The 13,799-nt window shown below is 40.5% G+C and overlaps 2 protein-coding genes across 5 annotated transcripts in view; one reads left to right on the top strand and one right to left on the bottom strand.

Moving 5' to 3' along the window:
* The window catches only part of DOCK7 (dedicator of cytokinesis 7), a gene marked incomplete at both ends in the record, with an annotated part of 88,447 nt that overhangs the window by 44,667 nt on the left and 29,981 nt on the right, over positions 1–13,799 (bottom strand). For all 4 annotated transcript variants that reach the window (XM_079536160.1, XM_079536161.1, XM_079536162.1 and 1 more), the window contains 3 exons: positions 9,361–9,523; positions 11,106–11,199; positions 13,109–13,251. In XM_079536160.1, coding sequence (XP_079392286.1) covers positions 9,361–9,523; positions 11,106–11,199; positions 13,109–13,251 — 400 coding nt within the window. The remainder of the gene's footprint in view (positions 1–9,360; positions 9,524–11,105; positions 11,200–13,108; positions 13,252–13,799) is intronic.
* On the top strand, positions 143–7,254 carry ANGPTL3 (angiopoietin like 3; the record flags this gene model as incomplete). Its single annotated transcript, XM_079536164.1, has 7 exons — positions 143–640; positions 1,595–1,705; positions 2,479–2,599; positions 3,251–3,364; positions 4,223–4,318; positions 5,529–5,801; positions 7,073–7,254. 7 exons carry the CDS (start codon positions 143–145, stop codon positions 7,252–7,254), a joined length of 1,395 nt encoding a protein of 464 aa, XP_079392290.1.

Raw genomic sequence — 13,799 nt, 5'->3', positions numbered from 1 at the left:
TTAATGATCAACTTCTTGGTCTGCCTCTTCTAAAATGAAGAGGAGTATATATAGATTAAATTCTTCAACAGAGCATTCACACAGTGAAAACTATCTGGAAAAGTCTCTGCTGAACAACCAAAGCATATCAGGAATAGAAAACATGAAAATCATTTTACTCCTTCTATTCACTGCCCCACTTGCTCTTTCAGTTAGGGCTGAAAAGGACTTCTCTCTCCTTGATTCTGCTGCATCTCCTGAGACAAAATCAAGATTTGCCATGCTAGATGATGTCCGAATCTTAGCCAATGGACTCCTCCAGCTCGGGCACGGTCTTAAAGATTTTGTCCACAAGACAAAGGGACAGATGAATGATATCTTTCAAAAACTTTACATTTTCGATAGGTCTTTCTATGAGCTCTCACTGCAAACCAGTGAAATCAAGGAAGAAGAAGAACAACTCCGACAAACTACTGCGAGACTGCAAATCAACAATGAAGAGATAAAGAATCTCTCGCAGGAGATGAACCTGAAGATTGAAGACCTCATACAAAACAAAATCCAGCTGCAAGAAAAAGTATGGGGACTGGAGGACAAGGTCACAAAGTTGGCCATTATCCAGCCTACAGTGCAGGAGACAAATGAAATTTCTTCACTCAAAGTAAGTAGATTTGTGAAAGTCCTTTACACATAAAGCCAAGTAAATTGTAATGCTATTATCTGTCATTATACATTAGAAACTGATGTTTTCCCTGCAACTTCACCGCAGTATTACTGTGCATTGAGAAACAGATCACCACAGTAATCCTAAAGAGCCAGAGAAAACGGTGAAATGATTGGGCTCTGCATCATTTCAGTACATTTTGCAAATCATTTTTAAGAAACTCTGTAATAATAATGAGGATATAAAATTAATTGGGAAAGTGATTTGCTTATGAAGTCCAAAGCTTCATATGTCATTGGCTCATTATGAGTCAGTGCACTCGGGTCTGTCTGCTCAGCATAAAATTAGGAAGTTTTAACCTTTAGAGAAGGATATTTATAGTTCCTGTATGACACCTAGAACAAAGAATTTTGTATGTGTTAACAGTTTTAATGTCAATACATGCAAATACGAGGGTGGGTATAAAACTTCCACTGGAAAAGGAAGTATGAAATGGATTCTGCAAAAGCATAAAATGGTCAAATAACTTGTGTGAGAAAACACTGGATATTCATGTGAGAGAAGAAAGAAAAAAGAAACCCCCAGCTAATACCTTGAACACCTGCCATCATTTCTCTTTATGGTCACTGCCATATATTTACTTTGAAGCAAGGACCAACTTCACAGAATGTAAATGTTTTGCACGTGGACATGGAAGGAAAGTGACAGCAACAGTAAAAGCCTACGAAGCTGCCAGCACTTTTCCTCCATCAAGCATTAAAATAACCTGGGTACTCATGTCAGTGGCAAAGAAATGTGTGCCTTTAGAGCAAAAGCAGACAATCCTATGGAGAATGCAACGTGAAATGGTTTGTGCCTCTCACAAGTCACCCCACGATGTGTTAGGTTGGCACTGTGACAGCCTTATGCTGCCTTTCTCTAACTGCAGCCTCCCTCCTTTGCTGCCCTCAGGCCTTTGTGGAGCAGCAGGACAATCACATCAAGCAACTCCACAAAATCGTGGAGGACCAGCACGTGCAGCTGGACAAACAGCACAACCAAATAATGGAGCTGGAGGACAAGGTACGTGAACCATCACATTCCTCGCTTCTGACTTTTACATCTCTTATGATGTTTTGGGAGCATAAAGGATGCTAGACGTGATTCTGATCACAGCTGGGACCTCTTCAGTTGAGAGCCTGCTGTGCTGCCAGGCTGGAGGCCAAGGCCATTGCACGCAGCAATGGAGATCACAGCCTCAAACCACTGCCCATCAGTAATACGTTGTTCTATTTCCTGATTGCTGTTTGTGTTTTTTTCCTCATTATCTATTCTGTTATTGTTCTTCCCTTGGTCTTCTCAGCATCATCACTTTCCATCTCTTTCTCCTTTTCCAATATTCACTCCAATAGGGAACCATGTTCTGCAGCCCCACATGTGTAACCAAAAAAATGGGCGTAACTGACATGCTCATATTTAGTTTATTCCTAAGAGGAAGCTGTAAAAGGGAAATGCCTTTTACAAAAATAACTGTTCTGTGCTCTTCAGGTGTTGCTATTATTTGTCTCAGTAATGAGAAAGTAAGCTAATTATATTTACTCATTAACATGCACCTCATGAGAACTGGTCACATACCCTGTGAATCCTGTGTTGTTTGGGCAGTGGAATAGCTGACATATAGAACTGAAATCCACCAGTGTGCTTCTAAAGTACTTGTATGTACTAAGTTGGGTATTTTAAATGGTTATGTTCATGTAAAAAATTACTATCTGTACTACGTTGCTCAGTTTGATACATGAATCCAATAATTTCAGAGCCTTGGGAAATTAACAGTCTGTAATTACGGTTCTTGCCAGCTAAACCACATTGAGCTCCAGGAACTCGCAGAGAATTCCTTCACCGAGGAGCAAGCAGAATCAAATGAGGGCAGCCCCTTCCTTGGGCACAACTCCACAGCCATAATGCACAAAGTGGAAGGTGAGACCACATGCCTTACGTGCACTACAAAACACCTTGTTGGGTTTTAGTAATCAAGGGCTCTTATGTTACACGCAGCACTTCTGCAAGGAGCTGCATTTTCTGCTTTGGAAAACACATCATCTGTTTAGCCACTCTATGTGTATACTTGTCTATGGGGTGACACACAAACAACATCCAATTGTGCCATCATCCTCAATCTTTAGCCTCCATTCACTCCATTTCAATACATGCTGTGACAATCTTTGCAATCCACTTACTGATGCCTGTCTTGGAGAGTATGAGCAGCCAACTAATTTACTTCAGCTCATTACAGGATTTGGAAGACCCTTTTTTGAAGTTGAGATGCATTTCCAAACTGCAGCAATGGGAACAGAATTTATTGGGAAAGTTTTGAGGTGTGGCAAAATCCATTTGCCAGAGTCCAATCTTAAGCCTTAAAAATTTTGCAAAATTCACTTAGAAAACATACATCAGCTGTATTATCAAAGCAATTTGTCCATTTCTTGACTTTTATTGTAATAATGACCAAAAAGACTCTTTGAGTTTCTGTATCTGCCCTGCCCTATGAAAAATCCAAGTTACAAAACTGAATTAAAACTTACCACGTACAAAACAGGATTTGTAATTGCCTGCTGTTTGCCTTCCTAGGTGCCACTCCTGACTGCACTGCTCTCTACAACAGTGGCACACGCTCCAGTGGTATTTACACTATTAAGCCCAACAGCTCAGAAGCTTTCGATGTCTACTGTGAAATGAAATTTGGTAAGACAGCTGTGCTAGCAACAGTCTAATTTTCTGATCTTCCTATGAGCCAAAATACTGTATATCACCCAAAGTGCATAAAAGCTTACTGTCTTATGCATCCTTTTCTCTTATATATATATATGTGTGTGTGAGAGATGTGTCTCAAATATACTCATGCTATTATAATTCTCAGTAGTATCCATGCAGTTAACATGAACACATTAATATTAAAAAGTCAAGTACTTTTTGGTGTAAAGATGAAAATGGCAACTATAAATGTCACTACATTGCAACCGTGAATTAAGTTTTCCAAATAGAAAACAAACAGTGAACAAAACTTGGGTTTCATAGCATGGACTGAGACTCAGCTGTACCAAACTAACCCGATGAGGTGAGCCCAGGAGGCAGGATTTCTGTACCATGTTTAGGGGAGCCATATATGTGCCTGGAACTGTGGCTGCACCTACCCAAGCTCTACCTTTGTAAGAAACTCACTCATTTGCCTGTTCCCTTTGGCACTGCCCAGAGATGAGAGATAAGAGCACCCTGCAGTGCTGCCCTGTGCATGTCCTCTGCAGCTTCCCTCCTAAGCCTCTTGTCAAAGCCAGATGGGGAAGAGGCTGATGCAAACGTAACAGGGCAACACAACATGTTTGTGCGTGTAAACAGAGTGACACGCAGCTGCCCTGTGCAAAAAACTGCTTTGCTTACTTTTGCTGAAATGTCTGCCATGGGGTTGTCATAACCTGGGCAGGAGAAAGATCTCAGAGCAGTTCTAGCCAGCAGCAGCCTATTGGCTCCATTAAACTCCATCTTCTCTCCTGTGTTTTAAGCACTTAAGCCAGGTTTATGATTTATTTCCCTCTGCATTCACAGGCACTTCCTGGACAGTAATCCAGAACAGAGTGGATGGATCACTAGATTTCAACCAAACCTGGGATGCCTATACAAATGGTTTTGGTGATCTCAATGGTAAAAAACACTTCTTTTGCTTCATTTCTTTGTACAAATTGATTTTAGAAGGCGAATCTTCTCAATGAAAGGTGTTCACATGAGAGCAGACAAAACCTACACACAAACTTAAGCAGCTTGCCTAACTAGTGCAACACCAGGAAGAATAATTTAGTAAAATTCTCAATGCCGCATCTTTGGGATGCATGTACAGAAGCTCCTGCTGAATCAAGGCAAGGACGTGCTAAGTGCTGTTTTAATAATTAACAAAGCAACCCTAAGCATTGTGGAATACACACAAACACAATGCCTCACCAAGATCACTACTTTCTCCTGAACTTTCTGCAACCACGTCTTCCTAACAACCCCCAGACAGAGCTGCCCAGCCTCAGGCTGTGTGTGCTCCCTTACACAGCATCACTGGCTGCCCACGAGGTGCCCAATGTCCTCCCCCCTGGCTGGGCAGGCTGAAGAGACACTTCTGCTCACCTATTAGCCACCAATTCCGAAGAATTTCCAGCACCAAGAGTTTCACACCAGCCTCCCTGCTTTGAACACTTCCCCTGTTTTTCTTTTGGTTTAGAACATATTTTTTACTTTCTAGGCATAGATTAAAACTTCACTAATTTGGGCACCACAACTGACATGCTTCCACCTCGTTTACAATAAGGAGCTGCAGTATCTCAACGCCACCCCAGTTTGGGATAGCAGCTCACAACTGAGGTAGACTTTTGCCTATGCAGTTTGTCTGATGCTACTGAAAGCTACAGTTGCCCCTTTATTGGTCTCCAACTCTCATATACTAAACCAACATTAGGAAGAGGTAAACTCAGAATGCAGCAGGAGACCTCTGAAAAGATCAACAGTTCCCGAGGCTCATATAACCGATTTAATTAAAGCAATGAATAGATCCTTTTAAATACTGTATTTTCACATGCACCAATTGCAGGTTACCTGTAAAATTCAATAGCAGTTCAAGTGCTGTGGGTTTTCAGGGAACATTCAACCCATTACACTAAAAACTCTCCTCCAATAACATCCAACCTCAAATCCTCACCTCTGGCATACACTGATTCTGACGCTGTGCTGCTTACTCAAACAAATAGTCTCAAATAATGCATTTTAAAGGTGAATGAGTTACCTGAGGTATGGTTTAGATATCTGAGAAACATGGTAAATGCATTCAGATTTGGCTCCATAATCACACCCACTATTTACTATGATTTCACAGAGGAGTTCTGGCTAGGCCTGAACAAGACCTACTCCATCACTAAACAAGGGGACTACATCTTACGGATTGAGCTGCAGGACTGGAAAGATAATAAGCGTTACATCGAGTATGCATTCACCCTGGGAGGCCCTGAAACAGACTACGTGCTGCAGCTCTCACGGATCTCTGGGAGCATCCCCAATGCACTGCCAGAGCAGACAGAACTGCGCTTCTCAACTGCAGACCATGATATGGCCACAATAAATGACCTCGACTGCCCACAAAACTACCTAGGTATGCTGGGTGCACGAATGTGGATGTTCCCTTGCTAAATGAAGGATGGCAGTATGCTTTAGTGAGTGCTTACTGATATCTGGCTGGCTTTAGAAGCAGAAAAGAGACAATAGCTGCAGGAAAGAGTGGGAGATGCTTTTTGTTGGGCTCTACAACAATGAGGTATCACTTTTCTACTTTATAGAAGGGAAAAGAAAAGCAGAGTGAAGCTGAGTAAATAGCCAGAGTTAGAACCAGCAGAAGTGGCTGAAATAAAACCTAAAGCTGAGATAGTGAGCTACGGAATACAGCTCCTTCTCTAAAGCCCGCTCTGCTGTGGCAGATTTCTTCCCTTCTTGCAAAAGAGAAGAGGACAAAATTGATCTTAGATCCATTTTGACTACAAGCCAATAGCTAAGAATAGAGGCAAGCTTCCACTGAAAGGAAGACTTAAGCTGCTTGTCAAAAGTGTATACTAAAATTGCTCTCAAAAGAAGAAGAGAGGTGTGAGGCTAAAGATATATCTCTCCTTAAAGATGATTTGTTTAAACATTTCCTAAATTCACTGATGTTATGAAGCTTTTACGTTTTGCTGCTTTGCAGAAAAAAGCAAACAATGCAAAAAGCAAATAATGATTAAACTGCGGGATACAAAGTGCCCTGCCAGGCAACTGCTTCACACAGCAAACATTTTGTTTCTAGCATTCTCAGTTTGAAAACTGGGGATGTCTGAAACAATGTTGAGTGTTATAATCTGTAGTGGACATAACACAGATGAACAGACTTTCAAAATGCTGTACTTTTATATTTAGCACCGAGCCACAGCCAGTCCCTTACCTCTTGCCAGCTGAACTGGGCTTCCAGTTCAAGATGGTGGTGAAGGACCCTGGCCAATAAAAAGTGATTTGTTTACTCCTGTAGATGCAGTTACTTGAGAAAAATATCAGTAAATTAATAAGTCTGTTGTGGAGCTTTATGGGAAACTATATGGAGCAGACCCAAATGTCCTAGTTCAGTGGAAGCATTTGTGTGTGAAGTTTTCTATGCACCACTACTTCTACGTGAAGCGGCCACTAACAGGTAGCACAACATTTGCACAGTGGCCTTCAAGTGTCAAGCATCAAGTGGCTCCACGTACAAGCAACATTTCATTTGGGTACACTGGGTAATTGTCACTTTTGCTGGAACTGGCCTAAAGATTGATGTTGCTAATGGGAACTGTGTACTCAAGCTGAGCACAATAGGTTAAGGAACAACTGACAGTAAATGATATTACAATATTTTTTTCTCAGGAGGCTGGTGGCACAGTGAATGTGAGGAAACCAATCTTAATGGGAAGTATGTCGCACCAAGGTCAAAAGGAAGACTAGACAGAACAAAAGGCTTATACTGGAAACCTAGGAATGGAAGATACTACCTGCTCAAGTCAACCAGAATAATGATACACCCAACAGATTTAAAAATTTTTGACTGAATGCTCAACCGGATGCATTTCACAGCTAATACACTGAGCATCAAAGAAATTCCTATTATGTTTAATATCAGATGTGTGTCCAAATCCATACACTGTATGGTGCATTCTCCAATGACATAAACCCTGAGGCACATATGATGGTCTTACTGTATGTTTGGTGAGTATTCTCATTCATCCTAGCCCAAATGTCAGTGTGCTAGAAGTTCAGAAGAGCTTTCATCTCTCTAAGATCAAACCCCATTGCCTAGGGAACAGATGCCTATCTATTTATTAGATAACATTGCTTGGGGGTTTTATGGCTGCTGCATTAACTTCTGGGCAGTGCAGGAGGGCACAGGAAGTGTTCAAGCAAACAGAAAGTGCTGGCAAAGTACTACAGAGGACCTGTAGGTATTGAGACCGTGGGAAAAGAAAGAAATTGTGTTTCATACAGTAACTGATTAAATGTTTGGTTCAATTCACTGCTGTTGAATGCTCCAAGGAGGAAATGAAAGATGAGGAACTCCCTATTTTAGGGTTCTGTGTATTTCCAGACAAACTTTTGGCAGTGTACATTAGGCCAATTTTTGCTGAAGTACTGTACTCACGCAGCTGCAGAGATGTACACACACATCAAGTAAGCCATGGTGTAGACCTAATCTCTTAGATATCACACTTCAAAAAGTAACTGAACCACACTTTGAAACTGAAACTTAAGGGCTAAACTTCAAAGCTCACTGAAAGGAGTGGGAGATTTTCTCATTTGAAAGAGCTTCAGACCCATTCCTTTGTGACCCTTCAATACACCTCACTGAGAACTTAATAAGACTAAGAGAGCACAGGACAAAACAAAGAACAGCTGAGTAACCTGTGCCTGTGGAGTCCATGGTACCATCCAACAAACCCTGCAGGCCAACCTGTGTGCTGCTGCTCCTGAAATCATTCATATTTGTTTAACTTCAGCTGCAAAATCCTCCAAGGCAGTAGGACTGTCAACATGTTTACAGATGGCTGTTTATTGACAAAGCGGAACTGTTTATTGACAAAGACCTCAATTCTACACTTATACTGAGTCATATTGACTTGTCTATTTTACCTTGTACAGCATGGATTTTCTATGTCAACATTTGCAACCATACAAACAGTGGTTTTAATACGTGATTTGTCAGGGTAAAGAAACTGTGAACAGAACGTGCTAATCACACAGAAACTGCAAGGATGCTACAACTTCCTATGGATTTACTGCAAAGCAGAAAACACACAGTGCTGCGCATTTGTACTGGAGTATTGTAGTGTATAATTACCTAATTTCCACCAAAAAAAAAACAAAATCCAACAAAAACCACAATAAATTAAATTTCTGAAAAGACATGAGGTGTGGAACTTAAACTCTTTCTTGTAAGCTCTGTTTTCTAAAAGCCTCGTCTGTATTTATCCAATTTCAACAACAAGAACCACTGATTTTGCAAGTTAATCTGGTGAAATTACTCAACTGAAGAAGGCACTGCCCCTCAGAAATGTATCATCTTCAGTAATACAGTGAAAAATCTTTAAATTAATAAAGGAAAATAATGAAAAGAAATCTGCTCCTGCCTGCAGCATATGGCTATAGGAAGGTTATTGTTTTCTGAAAATGCTCAAAAATATTCTTCCAGATCTTTATTTTGTTAAAGCATTGTAAACAAGGAAATTGCTTTTAAATCAAAGTGGAAATACGAATGGATTATTCATTTCCCTCACTTTTTAACCTCCACTGTAAATTAATGAAAATAAGCCCTGGAAAGTAACAGAAAGCAGTAAAGCCAATTAGAGAACACTGCCTTTAGCACACAGACAAAATGAAAAAGACCTGCATAAATGTGAAAAGAACTCCACCAAGTTTGATTTTGTATCTTGAGAAACTAAGAAAGCTGTGCCACCCTCCTGCCTACAGCCAAGTTTTACGCAACTATGTTAATCCCTGCACATCTGTGTATTTTCTGCTGTGTCAGTCTGGACCCTTTCTGTGTCTCTGGCACAGCACACCAACTGATGCAGCAAGTTTTGCAACAAAGCAGCTGATAAAGTAAAAATCTCTGGACCTGCCAATCTGAGGCCTTGAAATGTGAGACGTATTTCAAAACTAACCTGTACGTGGTATTTGGAACGTAGACATCCCTGGCAGGAAACTCCAGGATTTCTCTTGTAGGTCTAACTCTGCTGTCTGGGTAAAGTTTCACTTGCAGCAACTCTGGAGTTAGACAGTAATGGGGATTCTCTGGAGCTGGAGATATGTCTATCTTCAATTGAGCTGTAAGAAGAAAATGATTTAATTATAATAAATAGAAGTTAAATATAAATCAAAAAGCATAGTCACACTTTCTTTTGCTACGGTTAATACCCAGACTTCATAAGTAAACAGATTACAGTTTATGTGGATTTAAGAAAACAACAACATGTAATAGTGAATCAAACTGGTATCTAGCAGAATCAAAGCACTGCATGGTAAGAACCAACAGAAAAGAGACATCTTAACAAATCCCAGGTGCTGTTCTCATAGCTAAGTTAAGGAAAGTCTAAATAATGTTACTATGAAGCCCATCTAGCACTAAATCTTGGGAATCTTACTTATCAAACTGAAAAGGTGTACTAGGAGTTAATGAAAGCTGATCTGCAAGAAGATTATTGAACATCCTCCTTAACAAGTCAGCAGGCAGTACCAGCAATACACATTACGTGCAGATGTCACCGAGGTTGGAATGATTTTCGAACATTTGGAAGACAGGAGAGGTGGAAAAATGGCATCAAATGATGAAGGGGGAACACAATAAAGAGTGAAGGGTGAAGAAAGAGAAGCTAAACATATAGATTTAAAAAAAAACCCAACAACCAACAATTGGCATAGATCAGTTCTGTAGAAAAGTGCTGGGTGACAACAGACAATAAGGCAGTGTCCCAAAGAAAGTTATAACCATTAGGGAATGGCAGAATCTCCTGAGTTGGAAGTGAACTGCAAGGATCACTGAGTACAACTCCTCAGACTTCAAAGACACTGGAGACAGATTCATCTGCTGTGGACAGATGAAGTCTGAGAAGGAGGAGAGCACTCTGTTCAGAGCACCAGACTAAAAGAAAACCATGGATAGATTCAAGGAACTCTAGCAGAGTCCACCAAAACAACAAGCAATTTTAAAATCACAGCCCTTGAGAGAAGGCTGAAAAAAAGCCCCAGTGGCTGCAAAATGGACACAGGTAAGAGTGAACTAATAACAGCATTCAAAGTATTTGAAAGGTTGGGATAACTGGGCATGACATACCATGGTCAGGTTACATTTCAGAAAGATAATTTTGGGAAGCTTTCTTAATACCTAACCTCACCACAGGGACTGGTGAGTGCTGGGAGATAAGATCTAAGGAAGCAGCAGAACTGCTGTCACAGGGGATTTTTAAGAACGGGTTAAGTAAATATTGTCAGGAATAGCACAGGTCAAGGACTGGTGATGTTTCAATGCTGGCATGCTAGCATTTCTACTTTTCTTTCTCAAATAGAGGTGGAGCCTGTTCCTACTGACCAACTGGAAGCCAACACACCTCTCAGTTGGTGAATGGCATTTTATTCAGAAAAAGAGAAGCCCTTCAGCCCTTAGGGGATTTAGGGCTTTGGGGTTTTGTGTCCTCTGCTCACAGATGCTACTCTCAGTGTGGAAATGCTGCACGTGCTCATACATCAGTGAAAACACTGTCAGATAAAAATGCTGTTGGTCCACCAAGAATTATTGCCAACAATCTCCTAGGGCTTCTTTCGCATGCTTGTTTTTAAGAACTGGGTAGGAACTGGGAAGGACTAACCAACATGCTTAGTGAGCACAAGCCAGAAAGGTCTTGTTCAGTACCTGTGATAGGTCTCAATCTCCGTAACACTGATGACGGCCGTCTCATGTCAGCCAGGAACTTGTACAAATCTTCATCACTCAGGCGATCACCCTCCTGTCGAAGAGATTATGTGCACAACTCTCAAGGACTACAGAAGTATGAATAAACCATCAAATGCACACTAGCCTCTCACCTCTGACATCAAAATGTACCTTCACAGAATGAGGTGCTACATTAGCATGCTGAATTACTGCTAATTTCTTCATCCCTTTTCCTTTCTTTTCTTCTTATTAATCACCATGACAGCTGCAGGAGCTTTTCATTGAAAACCTTTTGTCTCCTCATCAATATTATCTTTTTTAAAACTGAGAATGGTTGTTAGAAGATTTCCCTAAAATATCCATTTTTTAGCAAGTATAATAGCTTGAAAAAATATCCATCATTCCAATGGTGATCCTCCTTCCTTTTCCTCTGCTTTTCCCTCAGTATGAGTCTGAGAGTCATACTTGACAAAAGCATTGTTAAGAAAGGATGGGAAGTGAAAGGACTTTGTTGTCAATCTTCCCTGCGTCACATTCTAGTAGTTCAAAGTTTTGTTATAACATTACAGAAAATGTCACTTTGCTACCTTCCATCTCTCCAAAAGTAGAAGACATCTGATAATAAAGGCAATAAAACACATTAAGAAGAAAAAAGCAACTGGAAAGAGAAAATGCTCAGTGGTATTTGGTTAATTGTACTTGAAGGGATTAAAGGATACAAGACAGAACTAGAAGTTGACATCCTTCTAAAAGGAATTTCCTGTGCTGTTCTGTGTCACTGAGGCTCTAAAGATACCATTTGCAGAGCCCAATTTCAGTTATGCTGAGTTTCATGAAAGCACTCAGCAAAAGAGGCCGTTCATTTACATGCTTTCCGCCAGTATAACTTCAAACCCTAGATTACATTTCTCCTTCTTTATATTACTGAATTTAAGAGCAGAATGTGACTGGCTTCCCACAGTGAAACTGGCATATAACCAAAACAGTCAGAAAAAAAAGAGAGCTTAATCAGCTTTCAATATATAGAACCCACATCTTTGTAATCCCAATGACTGAGGAATCAGTCCAAAAAATATCTGGTTGTACACTATTAAATCCATTTTATACACGAAGGTGACATTCAAATAATAATTTTCCTTAACCAGATGTGGCATTAAGCAAACCTTAGGGAAAATTAATGAACTGAAACCATTTTCTAAGCTTCACTACAGATTTTATTCTGTTTAATCATATTTTCTACTGTTTTTCAGGAAAATCCCAAGCTCCGGTTAAGAAGAGCTGCCAATCAGCAAAGAAGCATGAGAAATGTTCTGATGTTTTGGGCATCACTGGATGTGCCGACTGCAAATTACATTCATGAACCTGTTTCTGAGCCCTCCAATGGGACTGGAAAGGATTCTCTGTCATCTAACGAAACCAACAGCATCAAGCAAGCATCAGGACAGAGGCTATGCAACTCTTGGACTAAGGACTACCTGGAATACTTTTTGTGACATACTAACCCAAAAAGTTATCCTCAGCTTTTGTGCACTTGCTTTTAAGAACATTTTGCTAAATATGTTTACCAAAAGGCCAAACAGTGATTGTCCCAGCACACAGTAGAACAGTCTGGAGCAAAACACACCAACATTCTTCTGGTCATTCTTCTGGACTGTTTCTATTAGAGCGGGTAACTCACTGTGCCATAATGATAGTTCACTCTTCAAGCAAAAACAGCAAATAGTTTCAAGTTCTGTAATGTAAATTACTCACAGTACACTCCCTGAAAGAATCCACCTTTCAACTGCAGACCTGCTGGTGGCAGGATGAGCACACAATCTAATAAACTCACAGTATGTTGCTCAAAGATATGCCACGATGAGGGAACAGACATTACATACTGAAAGTATCACAAAGAACTTATTCAGATCTAAACTGATTCCTCACGATCCAATCACTCTGTACAAGAAGCAACCTTTTGCTTAGATGGTTTCATACAATACCTGCTTAAAGAAGTTTGTCACTGTCAGAGTAGCTGGTCTAAAACTGGTCAAATTGCAAGCCTCATCACCGCTTGTGGTTCTCTCTAACGAACGCCGCCCAACGATACTGGAATTCCTTCTCTCTGACCACGAGCCTTTGCGTTCTTCACAAAACAAAATAGAAAGGGAGAGTAATTTAAAAACAAAAAAAAGAAAAAAAAACAACTGTCCAAGAGCCTACCTTTGTTCCAAGCAGGATTTTCTACACAAGAAGATAGCTGCCGCCTTTGGAAATTATGCAATAAGCGTGATAGAAGAGGTGGTTATGCTAAGACAATCACACTCCTGAGGCATCAGGAGGCTATGAAGCACAGCCAACTACTTCTGCTCCTCTCACAGCAACCTCACCCCAGTGCCTTACTGCTATTATAAAAGTCTTTATCGTGTGGAGATTTATGTGTTTCCCTTGCTCTGAAAGATGATGAAGTTGGCAGTTTTGGGGATGCTGAAGAGCAGTTTCAGATGAGCTGTGTGGTTTGCAAAGATTAATCCACTCCTTTGGAAAATGTTCATCAGCCTGTAACACTCTCACACTTAGAAGCCTGGTTTTAAATAATATAACAGATGGTTTGCTTGTAAAATCCTTGAAAGATAAATCCATTTGTTACCATGGACTTCCCTGTTTCACTTCAACCATGACCTGAGACTATCG

The sequence above is a fragment of the Tetrao urogallus genome (assembly GCF_951394365.1).
Source record: "Tetrao urogallus genome assembly, chromosome: 5".
NCBI classification, from domain to species: Eukaryota; Metazoa; Chordata; class Aves; order Galliformes; family Phasianidae; genus Tetrao; species Tetrao urogallus.
This window is presented reverse-complemented; position numbering and strand designations above follow the sequence as displayed.